This window comes from Tauraco erythrolophus, chromosome 1, assembly GCF_009769465.1.
Source record: "Tauraco erythrolophus isolate bTauEry1 chromosome 1, bTauEry1.pri, whole genome shotgun sequence".
Taxonomy (NCBI): domain Eukaryota; kingdom Metazoa; phylum Chordata; class Aves; order Musophagiformes; family Musophagidae; genus Tauraco; species Tauraco erythrolophus.
In genome coordinates, this window is record NC_141465.1 from 97,785,706 (window position 1) to 97,806,162 (window position 20,457).

General features: G+C 41.9%; 1 protein-coding gene across 1 annotated transcript in view; it reads left to right on the forward strand.

Annotated features, from left to right (window-relative positions):
* The first annotated feature begins 646 nt into the window (after window positions 1-646).
* Window positions 647-20,457, forward strand: part of DIAPH3 (diaphanous related formin 3) — a 250,682-nt gene continuing 230,871 nt past the window's right edge. The window contains exons 1-2 of the mRNA XM_086611740.1: window positions 647-802; window positions 10,463-10,495. Coding sequence (XP_086467866.1) covers window positions 647-802; window positions 10,463-10,495 — 189 coding nt within the window. The remainder of the gene's footprint in view (window positions 803-10,462; window positions 10,496-20,457) is intronic.

Here is a 20,457-nt window from a genome sequence, read left to right on the forward strand (position 1 = left end):
GGACCCCTCACCGAGACCAACCTCAGCCCCGGACTGACCCCGCGGGTCGCCGCCGCGCCGCCCCGCCCCTGGCTCCCCCCGCTCCCTGCCACGGCCGCTCGGGGCCGCGGCTCCCGCCGCGCTGCTCTCTGGGACGCGTAGTCCGGAGGGACGAGGGAGAGCGAGCGAACAGCGGCGGCGCTTCGCCGAGAACACCTGAGTCACCGGCGATTGGCAGAAGGCCAGCCAACCGCAAAACGGCATTTCCGCCCTGCCGCCGTGGATTGGCTAGCGCTGGGCGGGCGGGGGCGGGACCGGCAGTGGCGGGACGATTCGGACGGCGGGACATTCCCGGGCTCTGACAGGCGCCGGGAAGCGGCCGTTGGCGCGCCCCTGCCCTTCTTCCCCGCCTCGCGGTGCCGCGGCCGGGATTAGCGGCTCCTCGCTAAATCCTGTGCCGCCTTCAGGCAGCGGCGGCGGCTTTAGCCCTGAGCCCCCCTTCTTCCCCCGCCGCGCCCTGCCCTGCCCGGCCGAGCCCAGTTAAGCCGCGCTAATCGCCGGCGCCCAGCTCGGCCGGAGCCGCCGTGCCTGGGCCCGATCTCGGGCAGCGGTGTCCCCTCATCTCCCCTCCCCTCCTCTCCCTTCCTCTTCTCTACCGGGCGCGGCCATGGAGCCGCGGCGGCCGCGGCCGCGTTACTGCGCCCCGTCCTCGCCGCCGGCTCGCAGCGGGCGGGAGAACAAGGGGCTTCGTCGGAAGGGCCCGCTGGGGGCCGGGAGCAGCGGCGGCCCCGAAGAGGTGGCGGACGGCAGGAAGCCCAAATTCGTAAGTACGAGTCGATGCCGAGCTGCACCCCGTCCCCGCCGGGGCCGGCCGCGGCCGGGGCTGCGTGAGGTGTGTGGGCCTGTCGGCGGCCCGGCCCGACGGGACGCCTCCCCGCCGCGTATGTGCCGGGGAGCCTGACCGTGCAGCGGGCTGGGCCTCCGCCGGAGAGCGGTCACTGACCCGGAGTCCCCGGAGAGGCCGGAGGGCCTGGTAGGTCGGCCTGAACGGACGGGTCACGAAACGGCGCGGTCTGCTTCCTCTGGGTTTCAAAGTGTGATCCCGCCTGTTCCTTGCCTGACTGAAAGGACCTGGCTTTATTTTGCAGCACGCTTTCAGGTCTCTCCTCTTCATCAAAAAGCTTTATTTTCTTACTCGCTGTTTGACAGCTATAGGTGCAAGGGGAATAGAACAGACCTCCAGCTCTTAAATGATGTTACTTTTAGAACTGGATTTTTTAAAAAATTATTTATTTTAGTGATATAAACTGTATAGTGAAAATCTGAGTCTTTGAATTTGAGGGACATAGTAAAGTTCTCCTCCCTAGCCCTGCTTTTACGAAATTTTGGCTATCACACCAAGAAATTGGGAAACTTGAAACGGCTAATAATTGTCCACAAGATAATGTGTCTTTAAGGTGTGCTTTAACTAAAAAGCACCCAGGAATAGTCAGTTTGTGTTTGGATGTTAGGAAATTTGCAAGTATTAAAGCTGTGAAAAACATATATTCTACAGGTCTTGTGTCTTCCACACGCAGAGCAGATGCATACTGTGCTCATATTTAGGTGATGTGCTCATATTCAGCCAGCTTTGTTTAGCTGTCTCTGAGCCTGCCTGCTCTGCACTGTGTTTTGCACTTACAGAACAGATACTATAATAAATAACATACAGTAGCTTCTTGATTCTAAGACTTCTCTGTGCTATGTTCAGTAGTTGAGTGTCTGGCACTTGAGAACAGGTTTGGAAAGGTGTGCCATGCTTCACATGCAGCTAGTTGGAGTCGGCCAATAAGCAGTATCAAACTGTAGGCTAGCCAAACCTGTTCTGGAAGATCACAACTTTTTCCTGGCATTCCTGTTTCCTGGAATCCTTTGCATATTGTAGCTGTACAGATTGCTGTTTGAACCAAGTCCTTGTGCTTGATTTTGCATGTTAGAATGGGCATGTATGAAACGGTGTGACCAAGGGCTGTTTGCTTGTCTTCATGATTGGCTATGTACCTACTGGAGGTGCATGCATTTTAGTCATGGAGATGACGTGGCTGAATATGCTTTAGCATGCGATCCCCGAGTGAAAACCTCTACTGCTTGCTCAGTTTAAAAGGTTGGATGGGGTTACTGGTGTATGACTTGATGGCTGGATTATTCTGGTGATGAGTGGGAGACTTGGATTTATTTGTGTTTGGGACAGACAAGAGCACCGAGTCAAGAGGTTTTGCTTCTTACTGATACTTCAACTGCTAAGTGCTTACGCAAGTAGGATATTGCAATCATTTTCCACTTTTTTCCCTAACCATGTATTAAAACAGAAATAGGGTGTTGCCAGCATGTTCACTTTTTTGCTAACCATGTGTTAAAATAGGAATACAATAATTTATAGGGAGTATGGCTGCCAAATACATGATACAAGCCATTGAGATTTTTTCTTAGATGAAGTTTGATTGGCTTTTTGTGAAAGAAGGCCTTCTCTTTGATGCAGATGAGCTCGTTTGATACATGTCTAGACTTACTAGGCTAGGCAAAGATGGTTTTGAGCATGTGCAGATATGGGCATCAGCTGACTGGCTTTTTGAGGTCACAGTGTTGATTTTTGACCCAGCTACAGAAAATAAAGGGAGTTGAATTTGGTATCTGACTTTGCTTTGTAGGATATTGATCATCATGTGGGTGGATTTTTTTTTTTTTTTTTTTTAAATTGTGTTCTGTCCCTGTTCCACCCACCCAGTTTCTGAAACTCTTCAAGCAGGGATGACTGAGAATATCCTTAATTCATGAGAATGCCTTGTCAAACTGCAATTTTCAAAGCATTTGAAAAATTTTTAAAGGAAGTGATCTGCTGTGTTGGTGCAGCTTCATCTGGAGTAGTGTGTGCAGTCCTGGACCCCACAATTTAAGAAGGATGTGAAGGTCCTTGAGTATGTCCAGAGGAGGGCAACAAAGCTCGTGAAAGGGCTGCAAGGCATGTCCTATGAGGAGCAGCTAAGGACTTTGGGCTTGTCTAGTTTGGAGAAAAGGAGGCTGAGGGGCAACCTTGTTCTCTACAGCTTCCTGAGGAGGGAAAGGGGAGAGGGAGGTGCTGAGCTCTTCTCCCTGGCATCCAGTGACAGGATGTGTGGGAATGGTTCACAGCTGCACCAGGGAAGGTTTAAACTGAACATTAGGAAGCGTTGCTTTACTGAGGGGGTGGTCAAACACTGGAACAGGCTTCCTAGAGAGGTGGTTGATGCCCCAAACTTGTCAGTGTTTAAGAGGTGTTTAGACACAGCCTTTAATAACATGTTTTAACTTTTGGTCAGCCCTGAGTTGGTCAGAGAATTGGACTAGATGATCGTTGTAAGTCCTGTGCAACTGAACTATTCTGTTCTGTTCTATTCTGTTCTATTCTACCCTGGGGCAACTTGATAGGGGACTGAAGAATGATAGTTTTCTGAACATGGATTGTTCTAGGTATGCCATTAGCTCACTGGGTGACCTTAAGATGACTCAGAGGTGAATATTACTTGAGTAGAATTTAGTGTCTCCTTGTGTAAATTGTTGTGAGGGGTATGGTTTACAAATGTGATCTGTGGAATTTAACGGTTACTAAACAGCAGCAGGCTGCTCCATGCCTCAAAACCAAAGGAGCTGCTGTAGCTGCTATAACCTTTGAACTGTAGTCTCTAATCCCTGTCTTGTCCTGGGTAATAATTTCTGGTGAAGAAATGCGTGAAGTGATACAGTTAGAATTACTGTAATAGTTGTAGACATCAACCAGCTTCTTTGATTGGGGTAGTTCACTTGAAGGGTACTATGAGATGCTTTTCTATCACTTCATAAACTTCTGCCCAAAGATATTGCAATACAGAAATTTGATCACTCAGCTATTAAATCTAAAATTGGTAAGCAATCTTTCCTGTCTGCCTCCTGTTGTCTTACAAGACTGATTTACTTTTTTTTTTTCAGGGGGAGAGATGGTACATCTGTGTATATGTATGTTCACATCTAACTCTTCCTGTAATATAACTTCAATCTACTTTTGTTAGTTAAATTAATTTTGTTTCAGAATACATAAAACTTCACTTACCCCTTTGAATTCTCTGTAGTCCAGTCTTTGATATAGGCTGTAGCCTTTTCTGTGTTTGGGATGCTTACAATGCCATACTTCTTCACATCACCTGAATTATGTTTCTGATCTCTCGTACGTTTGTCAGATGTGGGTGAAATTGGCTGATAGATTCAGTGAACTCCAGTCATCCAGGCTATATTAGTCTAATTTTCCTTAGTGCAGAAGGCTTGAAAAATAAGTTCCAGATCAGACCCTTCCAATCAATGCAACATATTGATCTGCCACAGGATATATGCTAATCTGAAAGAGAATTTGATTCCCTGACAAACCTTGAGGTGAAATTGAATTGCTGGTTGACAGAGCTGGTATTGTTAACATCTACCTCTTTTATTCCACCTTCTCCTCCTCTTCCCCCCTACCCCCCCAAAACCAAAAAAATCTTGTTTAGCAGGAGGAAAATCTCTCTTTTTAAAAAACACTTAATTTGGAAGGCGGAGGCTTCCAAAGCCAAAGAGGCTTAATCTTTGGGCTAAACAGTTACAGTGGTGGACTCCAATCAAATGTTGTCTTGAAGTATTGGCTTTCTGAATACACTAACTTCTCAGAAGAAGTGAATGAGTTGTAAGTCCTCAGTTCTCTCCTTCTTTTTACGTAATCTTTAAAGGAAAAAAAAAAGTGATGGTCAATTTTGAAGCACATACCAGCTTAGCTTCATTCAGCAGGTCGAAGGTTTTGGAAGACTGAAACTTTTAAAAGCGTAAAGGATATTCTATGGTACTGTGACACTTGAGCTTATTGAAAGCTCTTACATTCACCCTGAGGGTTAGGGCTTGGTAAAAAGAGGAAATGAATTGAAGGATGGCATACTTGTTGGCATGGGTTATACCTGTTTTCTGTAGATATATTGACTGAGCAGGAAACTTTTGAAATCTGCTGGAGGGATGGGGTAAAAAGCAGTTGCTTGCCACTTTCTATCCTTGTTTTTTTTTTTTTTTCCCTTAGAAATGTTTGGAAATTGTAAAAGTGAGTGCTAGATTACATGACTTCCAATTGCAGTTTACTGAGACTACGTCTTGTAGACACTAGTCCTCAAAAGATCAGCTTCAATTTCTTGCTCAGGTTAGAGGTGTTTCTGTTAATTTCAGTATACCATTGACCTGCCTTCAGTCACTTCCAGGTTATGTTTTTGATTAAGTTTGTTACGAAATTTATATGAGTCAAGAAGGCTTTCTTGTTTGCACCAATCTGTTAAAAATAGACAAATTAACACTTGCATTTAACAGTGGCTGTAAATCAAAGAAAGGTGTAGTTAAGAGCAAAAGCACTTCCATTTCCCTGGCACAGAGAAGAAAGATAAGACCGATCTGTGTCAGTATCTTTAATTATGAAGTGATTGAATTATTGCTGCAGTTATGCTGCAGCATAAGACCTTGAATCTAAATTAGTCTTTTAAAGAAATGATTGCTGAACAGATGTTACCTAAAACACTTTATTGCAGCTTTGTAAAATTGTCAGTTCCTCATGCTATTATTTTTGTTGGCATGAATTAACACTGTGGGTTATGATATTAAATTTTAGTGCTGTGTTCTAGCACTTTGTTATATAATCTTACCTGTAAGCACCAATTTTGAGTTTAACTCATCAATGTCTAAAGAATATCACTGTGTAGAAACTGTCATGTTAAGATAACTTTGCCTCTGATTGCTTTTTAGGCTGCTTTCCAAGCAACACAGAGAGTGTGTGATAGAGGCATTAAATAAATGCTGAAGTAGTATATTGGAAATTAAAAGTAGGAAATGCTGTGCGGTTATACAGCAGTTTCTAAATTGCCCTTACAGACTGAGGTAGCAACATTACTGAGGGAACGTTGTGACAAAGGAGATCCTGAAGTAATAGCATCCACTGTAAACATCCAATGTACCTCTCTCTGACTGAGTCTACATATTTCCTTGCAATCTCTGCTTTAGTCTTTGGGTTGTGTTTCTGCTGGAGCATAGCCTTTGGGGGAAAAACAGCTAGTGTTGAATCTTTTCAGTGACAGAATTTGTAGCAGTGTTTGTGTTCTTTCTCACTTTGTAATTTAAAAAGGTACAGAGGGGATTATGTGATTTTTATGTACATCCTTCAGTCTTTGTCTAGTTTCAGCATTTAGGCTTAACTTGGCCAGTTCTTCTAAAACTCATTTTTTTCTTTTTCTTTCCCCTTTTTTTCCTTTTCTCATAGCTATATGTAGGCTCTAAGTTCTTCTTAATGTAACAAAGAAACTATACATGTGTGGTGGTTTGGAGAATTTTATATGTGATTTTGTTTGTTTATTTTCTTCTGTGAGTAAGGCAAAAATAAAGATCCAAAAAGAATTTAGATACTAGGCTGTGTTTTTTTGTTTTGGTGTGGTTGTTTTTGTTTTATTTTTATTTTTATTTTTTTTTTTTTTGTAAATTCAAGCACTTTAGTGTGATGGAAGGCATGCAGATGCGTGTTCAAGTGCTTGTTTAACTGCCTGAGATCCTGTTACTTTGCATGCCTAAAACTCTTCTCATAATGGCAGGGGTGTGTGGCTGGGTGCTTGTCTGTCTTCTAATTCCATTTATGATTGACAAATCAGACTTTTGTCTGCCTCTCTGATGACATAGTAACAATGTCCAGCCCTGCCAGGTGTGATCTGAGTTCAAATATCAAACTGGTTTTAAACACGCTGTGTTCATTCAGAAAGTCAGATGAGCAATGTCATTCTGCGCTTATGTGATGCTGAAAAGAGCAATTGTGGAGAATGGAGATGCTGCCCCTTTTGGTAGAGTGCCAAAACTTTTAGATGATACAGCCTATCCCCAACATTGTACTAGGATATTCTTCGTCATTTCCAGGACACACTGAGCTGTAGTGCTGGTGGAAAAGACTCTAAAGACATGAGATCAGAGTCCATTGTGAGAAGATGACATTCTCCTGAATTCTGGTCCTGTTTTCCTGGACTGCTTGTACCACATTTAGACAGAATTTTGTTTATAAATATACGTATGCAAAGACAGAGAAGAAAATGTAAAAGGTCAAACTAGTGCTGTTGATCCCATTAAAGAAATGAGAAATGCCACTTGCTTCACTGTCTCTACCCAGAGTTGACTGGAGTAATTATATAGGCAATGACTCGACTTGTTAAGCCTGTCTCGCAGATTAGCTTTCAGTATGTGCTACTGTTTGGGTATATAACATAAGGCCATCCTCTTCTATATGACAGTAAGATTCCTTGCTGTGAATATATGTGAAGCCAAATACTATTTGGCTTACTTTTCCTAGCTGGGTGGTGCAGAAGTTGCATCACACATGGCTTCATCATGCATGACCTTTTCAAGCCACACAATGCTCTTTCTGTTCTGACAGTAGTCATCTTGTTACTCACTGTGCATGTGTTGTGAACCTCAGCTCTTGTGTCCTGCTGTACCTTCTGATTTCTGTCTAAGACTCTTTGATGTTTTTGAGACTGGGCCTTTTGACAGCTTATCAAGAACATTGTACCATACACTGAACCTTATGTCGAATAAAATGGATTATTTACCAGTATGCCTGAGGGATGTAATCTTCAATAAGGGGTAATTCCATGTCAGATTGCTTGCTGTCTTCAAAAGTGATACATATATACACTTCTTTTTAATGTGACTTACCTTTAACTGAACTGCTTCTGCCCAATTGCAAAACAAAATGACCTCTTCCTCCATGTCCTGGACTAAAAACTAAGTTACGCTGGAAAAGGTAATTTCAAAATGTTAGTTGTTTATAAATATATTTATATAGCTGAAGACTAAGCAATGATGATACTTCTGCTTTTCCAACTGTAGATGCTACTGATAAATCTGGACTTCTAAAGTATCCTAATTAACTCCTTATTCTCTTGATGTTTTTGTATCTCTGACTAGAAAATAGATGTCAATGTACTTAAAATATTGCGCTTTTTTCCCACTTTTGCATATCTATTTCGTACATGATAAACAGACTAGAGGAATACTTGTGCATAGCTCCTATGTTGTCAAAAGCAATGCTTTTGTTATTCTGGAGTAGTTCATGGAAGGCACAGAATAGAATCAGGGAATGGTTTAGGTTGGAATGGACCTCCAACATCATCTGTTTTCAGCCCCTCTGTCATGGGCAGGGACACCTTCTACTAGATCAGGTTGCTCAAAGCCTCATCCAACCTGGCCTTGAATGCCTCCAGTGATGGGGCATCCACAGCTCCTCTGGGCAACCCGATCCAGTGTTTCACCACTCTCATTGTAAAAAAATTTTTCATTATCTCTAGTCCAAATCTACTCTCCTTTAGTTTAAAATCATTAAAATAGTGTATTAGTATTTTCATCCATTGCAAAGCAGTATTCTGTTTTTATCAGTATCATGTTTTTAGCAGTAACTGAATTACAGGAATATTACTCAAACCAGGTTTATTTATTTGTAGGCCTCCGTTTAAGGCAACGTGTTCACTTGAGTAGAATATAGAAACATGGAAGGGTTTGGATTGGAAGGGACCTCAAAGATCATTTAGTTCCAATCCCCCTGCCATGGGCAGGGAACTTCTTGGGCAGCCCTGCCCTGGTGCTCGGGAGTGGCAGGCTGGGAGAGCATGAGGGACGCGTTGCCTGTTGCAGCACTCAGCTGAAGGGAAATCATGGTGCTCTCCGAGAAATTCTCCCCATTGGCTTTCCCGCGCTGCCGAGACAGTGATGGAAAGCATACCCCGTGGTCAGTTGCTCTTTGGTCATGAAATGCACACATCCCGGAAAGCACGACAATGCTTATTGGATGCAGAAAAGATGGATGCCAAGGGGACGGAGCCGCATGGTGCCATTGTGTGGTTCCGGAGCAGCAGCAGGGCCAGCTGCGCGCTCTCCTGCTCCCGACGGTGTTGGCTCCAGAGAAGCGGTAGGTGCGGGAGCCTGCTGGGAGGCGGTGTCGCAGAGCCCCAGAGCTGCGTCCGGCCTCAGTCCACAGTCAGGCCCTGGAGCTGCCCCCTGCCTCTGCCTGGAGCTGCCCCCTGCCTCTGCCTGCAGACAGGCCCTGGAGCTGTGCCCGGCCTCTCTTCGCGGTCGGGCTGCTCAGGCCCACTCTGGCCAGCCAAGGAGTGTCTGTCCGTGGGCCGACTGTGCAGGTTGGAGTGTTGGTGCGGGGACTGGCTGCGGGCCCTCTCCGTGGCCATCTTCGTGTGCAGGCGGTGGGGCAAGCTGAGCAGGTGCTCCTCGTAGGTGCCGTTCCCTCGCACCGAGTGCCGCAGCATCTCATGAGGCTGCTGGCAGAGTAGGCAGTCCTGGAAACTCCTGATCCACCCTCAGATGCAGACAAAGCAGAAGACGTGCATGCAGTAGGCCATGTACACTGCATTTTGAATGCTTTCCAGGCAGATGGGGCACTGGGAGTCTGCTGCTTCCTCTGTCAGCCCTGCCTGGGGCCCCTGGCTGCTGCTGCTATCCCTTGCGGCAGAGCTGCTTTCCCCTATGGCTTCCTCCTTGCCCGACATTATGTCCTGCCAAGAGAGAAGTGCAGAGTGATGGAGCACATCTGATGGGGGGGCTTGCTCTCAGCCCACCACAGGATGCACGGGTAGCAGAACCAGTGAAGGCATGGCATCGCAAAGCTGGCCTCCTCTCAGCTGTTCAGGGACATGGGACAACAAAGTACAACTTGCCAAGGAAATTATTACTTCATTTCGAGTGCTGTTGTTTGATACTGTGTAACTTGCATCTTGTTTTTGCATCTTCCCCCTATACTCAGCACTGGTGAGGCCACACCTGGAGTACTGTGTCCAGTTTTGGCCCCTCACTTCAAGAAAGACATTGAGGTGTTGGAGCGGGTTCAGAGAAGGACAACAAAACTAGTGAAGGGTTTAGAGAACTTGTCATATGAGGAGCAGCTGAGGGAGCTGAGACTGTTTAGTCTGGAGAAGAGGAGGCTCAGGGGAGACCTTATCGCTCTCTACAATTACCTGAAAGGAAGTTGTAGGGAGATGGGGGTCGGTCTCTTCTCCCACATTATGAATGACAGGACAAGAGGGAATGGCCTCAAGTTATGCCAGGGGAAATTTAGGTTAGATATCAGGAAGAATTTCTTTACAGAGAGGGTTGTGAAGTATTGGAACAGGCTGCCTAGAGAGGTGGTGGAGTCTCCATCCCTGGAGGTGTTGAAAAACTGTGTAGATTTGGTGTTGAGCAACATGGTTTAGGGACCCTGACAATGCAGGGTGAATGGTTGGACTCGATGATCTTGAAGGTCTCTTCCAAGCAGATGATTCGATGATTCTATGATTCTGTTTTGAATAACAGTAGCTATAATGGACACTTGCTTTTTTGTTAGAGTTTTTTTGTTGAAGTTTTTTTTTAACTGCGCAATTGTGACGTGACTGGTTTCCTGTTTGATTTACAGCATTTAAATATCAAGACACTGACAGATGATGTGGTAAGACATCTTAAGTTTTGCTTTAGCTTTGCTAAGCTAATAACCTTATTGATAATGCAATAGAAATAACCTTATTGGTACAAAAAGCTGTCTTAATTGTGAAGTTAATTTAGTCAATTGGCAAAGTCTCACTAAACTGTTAATTATCTGTAACCTACTTAGCACAAATAGCAAAAATCTATGGATGGCTTTGAAGTTTGCTCTAATCATTGCTAAATGAGCTTGACACAGGTAATTGTGCCAGTTTACATGCAGTATGGCTAAGACATCTGTGATTGCATGTTTAATGTTAATTAGTCTGCATGGCTAGCTTAAAATTCCATGTTTAACAAACTGACAGTTGCTTGTAAAACTCATTAATGCAAATTTCGAACAATGTTGTCCCTTCCAACCCTAACCATTCTATATTCAGTGTCATGCTAACACTGTTTCTCAGACTTCATCTGTCTCTAACAGCAGATGACGTTCTGTATCACAAAGCAGATTTTTTTTTTTTTCTTGCTATTGAAGTTTCCCATTTCATTGTCTGTACTATTCTTTTGTAGGTAAGAATAGTTTTTCTTCAAGTGAATCATCTGCTAAGTCTTTGAGTTTACCTAGGAAGTAATGTCCTGTAGGCCTCTAAAGATCAGCTGTTATGACTTGAGTGTCACACAGAGTTCTTACTGAAGTACTTCTGTGCGTAGTTTAATGCTGGATGATGTGCTGGACGACTGGTGCCGAGAAGCACTGCTGTTTCCTGACTTAGGAACCAATAGTCTGGTTGTTGCTGATTAGGTGTGCAAAGTGTGTGTTGAGCACATTGCCTCCACCTATCATTCCTAAACTGACTTAAATCACCTGTTGCAGAGTTTCATAGGTTGGAAACGGTTATTAAGAGATTTGAGTCTGATAGGTTGATAATACAGTCTTGTTTCTATAAACTTGTTCTTTATTCTAGAGAGCTGAGGAAATGTTAACAGTTCTCTCAAAGCAAAAGTATTTTTTAATAGCCAGAACTTAATTTTGGTAGTGTCATGTAAGGATTATGGTTTGGATGCACAAGAAGATCTTGCTGTTTGCTTGTTTATGGGTGGCGGAGTTTTTGTTTTGTTGTGGTTTTCTTTGTTTGTGTGTGGGTTTTTTTTGTGTGTGTGTTTGTTTTTTAAAAGCCTTGCTTCCTGCCTTATTGCGCTTGTCCTTCTCTTTAGCCTGTTGGACTTACCTAACTTGGAATGATAGCCACCATAAGTTAGCAGGCTTATTGTGCTTGCTGGAATAAGGACAAAGATAGCTCTGTAGTAAGCAACCTTCTCCCCCACTCCTTAAATTTGTCTGAATATATTGAAGAGGCCACTATATGTGACTCTTCACAGACTAAAGAAACAAGACCTGCGAAGTAGTACCAAATTGTCCATATATATTTTCTTTTTTTGAAAGAGAAATGACAGCTGTTTAGTAAAAGGCTAACAGTAAGAAAAAAAAACAAAACAAAACCTCAAATGTTGCAGTGGCATACACTTTTAAAGGTGGGTGGTTTTTTTCACTTACAAGTTCATTTTGGAGCAAGGGTATGCTTTCCAATGACACTTTTTGTCCCTGTATTTGGATTTTCTGTTGGTTTAGTCTTTCTGTGTCTGATTCTGGGAAACCGCTAGTAATACTATGTATCTGAGTCCAAGGCAACTTAAACATGGCTGAGAGCAGGGTGTTTTTGACATTTCATACCAAGCACAAAAATTGGCAAAGGTATTGTCTCCAAATTCCTTTAGTGACAAGGGGGAAAATAGTAGTAAGAGAAGGTTAAGAAATTGAAGGTTTAAGTTTACTTGATTTTGTAGCTTTCCATGAATTCATGTATTTGCTTTCATCTCATGAGCAATCATTTACATGTTAACTTGCTCTCTGCTGCATAACGCTTTGTAAAATATTTGTATTTTGTTACTCTCAGTCTATTTCTTACAAATACAGTGTTATATAATGGTGACCAGGAACTTTTTAAATTTAGGTAAGCTAGCAACATTTTGAAAATCTAAAATGCATACTGCTTTTCAATATTTGAATTATATTGGATTACTCTTGAGAGGCTGATGAATTGTCTACTTCTAGTGACGAATCCCTGTCAAGTTCAGAAACACCTTGTTTTTTACTCAATCAAGACATGCTTCTTCTAGCTTGTTTGTTTACAAACTATGAAGACAGGAATCTTATTCTTATTCCACAGAGGAATGACAAGTAGGTATCTGAGAAATTATCTGCCTGCAAGATCATTGTGGAAGCAAGTCTGTTTCCTATCTATCTCAAGTGCTCCACATACCAACTAATGGTTTGTAAGGCTCATAAAGATAAAAAAAACCCTGGATAATAACGGAATTTATTAAAAAGATATTTTGACATACATTTCATTTTTGTCTACGTAAAATTCCTTGTATCATAAAGTTATGTTGACTGATTTCATAGCAACTGCTATAAAGATAAGAAAGGCTGTATAATTTCTGGTATATAGAGAAACAATATTCATAGTGAAATATTTCCTACACATTCAAGTTGTGACTCTGCACAGGCCAAAATTCTGTAACTTTGAATTTTCTACCATTAGTTAAATGATTTGCTCTCAAGAAAGGTAAAATAATCTCTGGGAGACTGAGCATATTAGGAATAAGAAGTCATCTAATGACAGAGATTCTTCTGTGTATCTTGGTTCATGCAAGTCTTTCTCTTACTAAAAGCTCTACTGCTACCAGTGGAATTTCTCATGTCGTAAGAAGTTAATCTTGTAGAGCAATTTGACTGTCAAAGAAAGAATGTACTTTTTCTAATCTTCTGGAACTTCGAGGAGGAAAAAGATGTTAAGAGGTCTTTGACTCAGAATCATTGGAAATAACTTCTTTGATCGTATGTGCAGTAGTTTTGCTGGTAAGGGGAAATAGTGGTTTGCTTTTATTTCCAAAGATACTGAAATAAATTGATGCAACCCGTATTCTCCTGTGTGTTCCCCCTCCACTAATAATAATAATCATTTCAAATGAAGACATAGGATTTGTTCAGCTTTGTGCTCTCCTTCCTTCCTGTGTTGTTAATGTTCTACTAATACTTTGTCGGATGTCTAAGTTAGTGTGTTACAGCAGACTTTCATGACTGAGCTATTGGCTTCTGTAACTAAAATGACTGGCAAAACATCTGGGAGATTGAGCTATGCTGTAGTACTTGAGCAGATTTTCCAGATGTGAAATTGTGCTTACTTAGTATATATATAGCGAGCAGTCAAAAACTTATGAACTTGAAAATTGAGGGTGGCAGTACTTTTTGTACTACAGATCTATAAGACAGAGTGAGAAGGACACCTACAGAAAGAGCAATACTCTTGTCTTTATGCCTTCATCCAGGAAATGAAGATTGTGTACCTGTATATTTCGTATCAGAACTCTCCTAGTAAGTTGTACTTAGTGATCATCATCAGTGTCTTGATGGTGCATGTAAGTGTGTGTATTTCTTCATGAGAATGGGAGCAGGGAGGGGGAGAAAGAATCACAGAATGTTAGAGACTGGAAGGGACCTCAAAGGATCATCTAGTCCAATCCCCCTGCCAGAGCAGGACCACCTAGATCAGATCACACAAGAACACGTCCGGGCGGGTTTTGAACATCTTCATAGGAGACTCCACAACCTCTCTGGGCAGCCTGTTCCAGTGTTCTGTTACCCTTACTGGGAAGAAGTTCTTCCTCATGTTTAAGTGGAACCTCCTGTGTTCCAGCTTATATCCATTTCCCCTTGTCCTATTATTGGATGCCAGTGAGAAGAGCCTGGCGCAGTTTAGGCTAAACTATAACAATTCTGTAGTCCTGTCTCTTCATAATGAGGTATCAGATGTAGTGATGCCTCATTTGTGCCACACCACACGTTGCATGTAGTCAGAACTTTTCTCTGATACTGGGTTACCTACTTTTTTAGAATAAAGATTTTCCTGTAGTGCGATGACATCCTCTAGTAATATGTACTCCATAAACTTATCTTGGATGGAAGTTTTGCTGTTTGTATGGTGAAGAAAACAAAGATCCAAGCCAATTGTTAACTTTGTAGCATTTCGATCGGAAGACCTTAGGGTAATTTTCTTCTCTAGGATCATCCCAGAGTTTTGCACAGGGATTTGGGATGGTAACAGAGGATAATATTTTATCATTTCTGTCTTATTAAAGCAGTGCAGATTGATGTGCTTTATACAGCTTGGAGGTACGGGATATGAAGAGATACAGTAGTGGTTCTTATTCGTATTTCAAGGGCATCAAATCTGTTGGCTTCAACCTTAATGTGAGAGGATTTTGCATGACTTGATTTATATTCTTTACATGTTCCAGGCATCACTGTTCTTTGTGCTAACAGAGTGCAGGAATCACAGAGCTAGTGCCAGAAACCTCGAATCCACGTGGTATGGTGCAGCTGTTAAGTCGATATGTTAGTTTGGGCCCAGACTGATGCACGTCATGTTTAATCTGGTAAGCCCTGTCTCCAGGAGAGAAAAAGAAAGGAAAAGTCAAGGAATCAAAGGCTGTGGTGGATGAAGGAACTTTAGCCCTTTTTTTCTTTTTTCAGTATATCATGAAGTGTATCTTCCATGGCAAAGCCACTGTACTGTGCTATTACTCACCTGGAAAAAGGATAGCTTTTTTGTGAATTCTTCTAAGATTTTTTTTTTTTCCCATTACTTTGGATAATGTTTCAGTTGTAAACTCCTTTTGAGGTTGATTATGATAGGCCCATTTTCATAACTTTAATATTCTGCATAAACCTAACTAATTCTTCCGTCTGCTACCTGCTAATTTGGTACAGCTGCTAATTTGGGATGACTGCTATTTTTTTCTCAATGTTGAGGTCCAATCACTGCAGTAAGTACAGTCTAGACAGTGTTTATAAAAAAATATAGTTTATGTTCTTAGTGTTTGTGTACTTAACAAAATTTACTTTGCTTGTGGTGAGATACTGGTTTAGGTCCACCACTTTAAGTGTGGTTAGCTTCCCTTTTTAGGCAAAATCTTCCTGGCTAGATATGTAGACTTTGGAGACCTGCAAGATGTTTCACTCAAGCTTTTTGATCTGAATATGAGTGGTAGGAAACGTGCTTTACACGCAAAGTCAACCCCAAAGTTTTAGTCTCATCAGTATACAATAAACAGCTGTTGTTAGTTGAATTGCATTGATACTTACATTTATAGTCCAAATTATCTCAGTAAAAGTCTCATTAAACACAGTTGGAAGTTGTTTTACAAAAACCTCCTTGTATTTCTTTTTTTTTTTTTTTTCCCCTGGTGTTGTGCTTATTGCGTGTTTGGGTCTGAGGGCTTCAGTCTGGATATGGAGAAGAAAGGTGAGACCAAGATGATGTAATGTTCTGTCCTTGATGTGGGTAACCTCTGCTGCTAAATCATTTACCTTACTCCTTACCCACTTCTTCTCTGTGACTGTAAATAAGACCAGCCATGCTAGTTGATTCAGCCTTGTTTGTTGGTTCCCAGGACGTTCACAAAGCAGAGGTGTCAGTAGCATTCCTTAGAAAGCAACTGTTTTCTCCTGTTCAGGCTATTCTAGGAGTTATTGTCTGCAAATGGTTAATCATGTTCAACCTAAATTGTTCAGTTAACTGGAAACTTGAGTGTAAGCACCACAGTTTGGAGAGTTAGAACAATTACTTGAAGTAAAATATAATTGAGAACCTATTGTGGTATTTGTTTTTTACATTTAGTTCAAATTCAACAATATAAAGTGATTAAAGCTCTACTTTTAAATAAACATACGTGTTTATAAGTGACACTGAGTTTGTTGGCTGATGAGACATCCTGCACATGTCAGTTTTGAGTTAAACGTGACCTTCAGTTGCTAACAGCCTGAAAGACGGATAGTCCTGTGAGAATTCCCTTAGCAAGTCTTATTTCCTCAGTAGTAGCTGATGTCATCAGGTTTTGCCATGGATGTCCCATTCTCATTGGACTGGCTGTCCTCTCTTCCTGAGAAAGGCATTGAATCAAGGCTCGAGTGAAGCACTGGCGGAGCTAGGGAATGCTTTCAGTGATCATGAATGTGGTTACACATGTGCTTGTTGGCTTTAATTTTTCAGGAATTTATTAATGTAGTAATGGATGATCTCAAGTGTTAATTAGGGGCAGGAAGGAGATGAGGAAGGCAGGATAGCAGGGAACATACCTTTCATTACTGCATACATAGCAGCTCTGTTGGGAAGTGATGTCTTGATAAGCTCTTGAGCCAGCACTTAGTCTAGCAATAACTAATCCATTGATTCCTGCATTATCAAGTGTGTAAGTTCAATAGACACTATTGACTTGCAGAGAATGCTGTAAGAAGTCTTCACTAAGATCAAAATAAGAGCATGAATAGATGTACTTTCTAGGGACCTGATCAGAAAGTGTGATGAGTCAGAGGGTTTGTATCATGGATCTCTTTGTAACTTTGATTTTCAGGTCCGTGATGTGTGCAGAAAATCACTTCATTATTTCATAGGTTCTCACTGGAATAATAGAGTCTATGAAATAAGAACCAAAGAAAACTTTGCCATTCATCCTGTGATGGTTGCTTTGTTTTGACTCTTACAGCTGTTACTCTTGCTGTCAGTGATTCAAATTCTGATACCCGATTCGCAGTCAGAACAAAGTCAGCTCTGAGGGGGTGAATGTTGCTTATCTAGACTTGTCATTTTATTTCTTTCCTTGGTACTATGTATTATGGTTTCTATATATTTTGAGAATCCTTAGAACACTGTTAATAATAGCAAGTTTGTTGACTTTAAGCCCTTTTAGACGTGATGTTTTAAGAGTCTTTTCCAATGTAAATGACTATGAATGATTCTAGTATTTTAGAGAGCAAAAATTTTTCCTATGCTAAGAATATTTGATATCACTGGCAATGAATATGTGAGCCCTGTTGGGTAAAGTAAATCCTTCGTTCTGTGAGGGAAGGAAAATGTAAAGGGGCGAAATGAATGCTGTCACCCGACTGAGATGAGGCTGCTGCAGCTCCCACAGGCCCAACTGGCAGCAAGGCCAAGTGCGTATTCCCAGTAGGTACCTGCACAAACACCTGCGTGCAGCATGTATGTATTTGCATGGCAGGCCACACAGATCAACACCAACAGCACTACGGGTGTCATCCTGTTACCCTCTTTGGCTCACGAGGATGGAGATCTGTTAGGGGGAAACACAATGTGAATCTCTCCAGTAGGTGGGCTTCCCAGCTCAATACCTGGTTGCTGGCCCCCAGATTCCAGACTTCCCTGTTTGTGGCTGGCACCTGGGTCGCATGAGCCCTGCAGGCTGCCTCCAGTTGCTGATGAAGACCTCCTCAGTCACAGAGACACACACAAGTGTGTGTGCACATAGACACACAGAGCTCTCTGACAGCTGGTGGGGCTCCCCTGGTCCCTCTTTTAGGCAGCTCTCCTTGTGGCCCTGTCTTTAGAAACACGGACTTGCCTGCACAGACAAAAATCTCCACCAGTTGGCCAGGATTCCCCTCACCCTTGTAGAATTACGCTGCTTCAGTGGCCACCTCTTTAGAAACTCTCATGCACACACACAGGTGCATTTCCCTCCTGACAATACCCCCCAAGCTTACGGTCTCTCTGGTGGCTGTCCAGAGCTTCCCTCCTCTAGCCAGCTCCTGTCATCTTGCCTCTACAGATACACATTTCCTGCTCCCAGACCACTTCACCTTCTCACTGGCTAGTCCAGCCTGATAGTTGCTAGTGATGGTTTATTCACCACCCTGACACATTCTAGTCGCTGGCACCATGGACACAACTGAAGTCCCACTTAAGTTGCTGGTACTTAAGTTCACTCATTCTGTTCTCTTCAGTTTCTGGTCTGTGGTCTCCCTGACTCAGGGTCTGATCCTGTTGCTGACACGTGGGCCTGCATACACTCATGTGTGCACACAAAGCAGAGCATCTCACCCAGTAAATTGTTGGAAATAGAGTTTAATAAGGTAGGACAGACTGTGCTAGTTGTGTGCGGGGCCAGACAAGTGTACTGGCTACCAAACTGTTTACACACAACTGGACCTATTTATCCCCTTATCCTGTCATTTTCCCATGCTTGTTCCTCTCCAAATCACTGAGATCTGTCCTTTTCCCTGCCTTTGGTTCTTCCCTTAAACATCGCAGAATAAGTCTTACGCAATCCCAAAATGTTTTTCCTCTTCATCCCATAATATGTCTTATACCTCTAAGCAGTAACGCCCCTGTCTGCAAGGTGTTCTGGGGAGCTGATCATGTTGTCTCATAGGGTGATGTAAGACCTAGACCATAGGGCAGAAGCCTTGCTGGGATAACCTTGAGAGCAACCTGGTCAGCATGTCCTTTCCTCTGAATCATTAATAATTATTATAAACCCTGCCTTTTGAATAAAAAAGACTTAGGACTGTCTTGGTTAGTTTTTACTAACAAAATGGTGGTGTATATGTGTGATTTCTAGACTTATGCTTACCTCTAGATAGGAAACTCTTCCTAATGTCAACATTTTTCCCGTTCCAGAGTTAACTTTTTTTTTAGTTTCTTTCACTTTTCCTTTTAATGTGACATAATTTTTAAACTTAAGGCCACTACACCACCTATATTGTGGTTGCACGGGTAGTGTTTTTTTTTTTACAATTGAGAAGATAATAGTTTTTAATGAATATTTTTGCAGTATTTTTGTATTCCATATTTAATTATTTTACTATTGTTTCTTTTTAGATTGTGTATCTGAAATACGTTTTTCCTTATCTTTGATAATACTGTGCTGTGATGGCAGGAAGAGATTGTTGTTTGAATTAATGAGCTGGTTAGAGATTCCCTGTTATGTTTTTGTTTAAAAAACCCAACAACCTAGCTTTCTTCTTTGAGTGCCTATATTTAATTGTACTGTTATTTTCTTCTAATTCTTTATTGCCTTTGAACTCTGGATAATATACTCCGAGTTCTATCAGTGCATCAAAAGAGAGAGTAGTTTGGAGAATTCCAAAGAGGATTTACTGTGGAAATACTGTGTATCAAGACCATATGAAACATTGTTTATTCTTTGTTAATGTTAGTGTTGACCCTACAAAGACCTTAAGGGAAAAGTTTCTTCCTTTCAGAAAATTATTGTCCTAAAGCACTGTTCTTGTATGGGTCTATATGTATTTATTGGTAAAAAAAAAAAAAAAAAAATATGGCAGACATCTTTATGGCAGTCAAACCTGCTTTAAACTGTAGTGACACTTTGTATCAAAGTTAACTTTTGCTATTCCTCATTGGTTAGCCTGATTTAAAATGTTTTTGATGTAATGTGGAAGATTATTGAACTATATTTTTTCAGTTTCCTCCTCTATGCTCTTGGATTGCCAGCAGCATCAGTGGTAGATTTCATTACAACCAAGCAATGAAATTTCTATTCTTTCTGTATAGTGCTTTCTGTGGCCCATGAAATTATTCACCTATGTGGAATGTTGAGAGGTATTAACTTTCTTTAAGCACTATCAATGTATAATTCAAAAGAGAAGTGTATGTAGAATACCCACACTGTACTGCTGTGCATGTCTTGTTGTGAACTTCCTTTAATGTATGAAAATCATATTTTTAGACTGCATTGTTTTAAATTATTTAAAGCAATTTGTTTGACACATGTTTAAATGTGCTTATAATCCTAGTATCTCACTTTATCTTACATGTTCTGCCTGATCAAATACATTCCAAGAGTATGCTTCCCTCCTCTAGCACAAGAGGTATGGGATTTGGTGAATATGGGGAATATGAATGTTATGGCCTAGTCTGTAATGCTGCAAAACATCCACTGTACAGTCTAACTTTCCAGAGGAGCTTAAAAACAAAGCATAAACTAAAAATGTGAACAAATGAAAGGAAGTGAAATATCCCTTTTTAAGGATGAATGGGCTCCCACCCCTGAATTGGTGCTGCCTGTTCCCAGAGGAACAGGAGCAGCTCTGGGACTGCATGGATA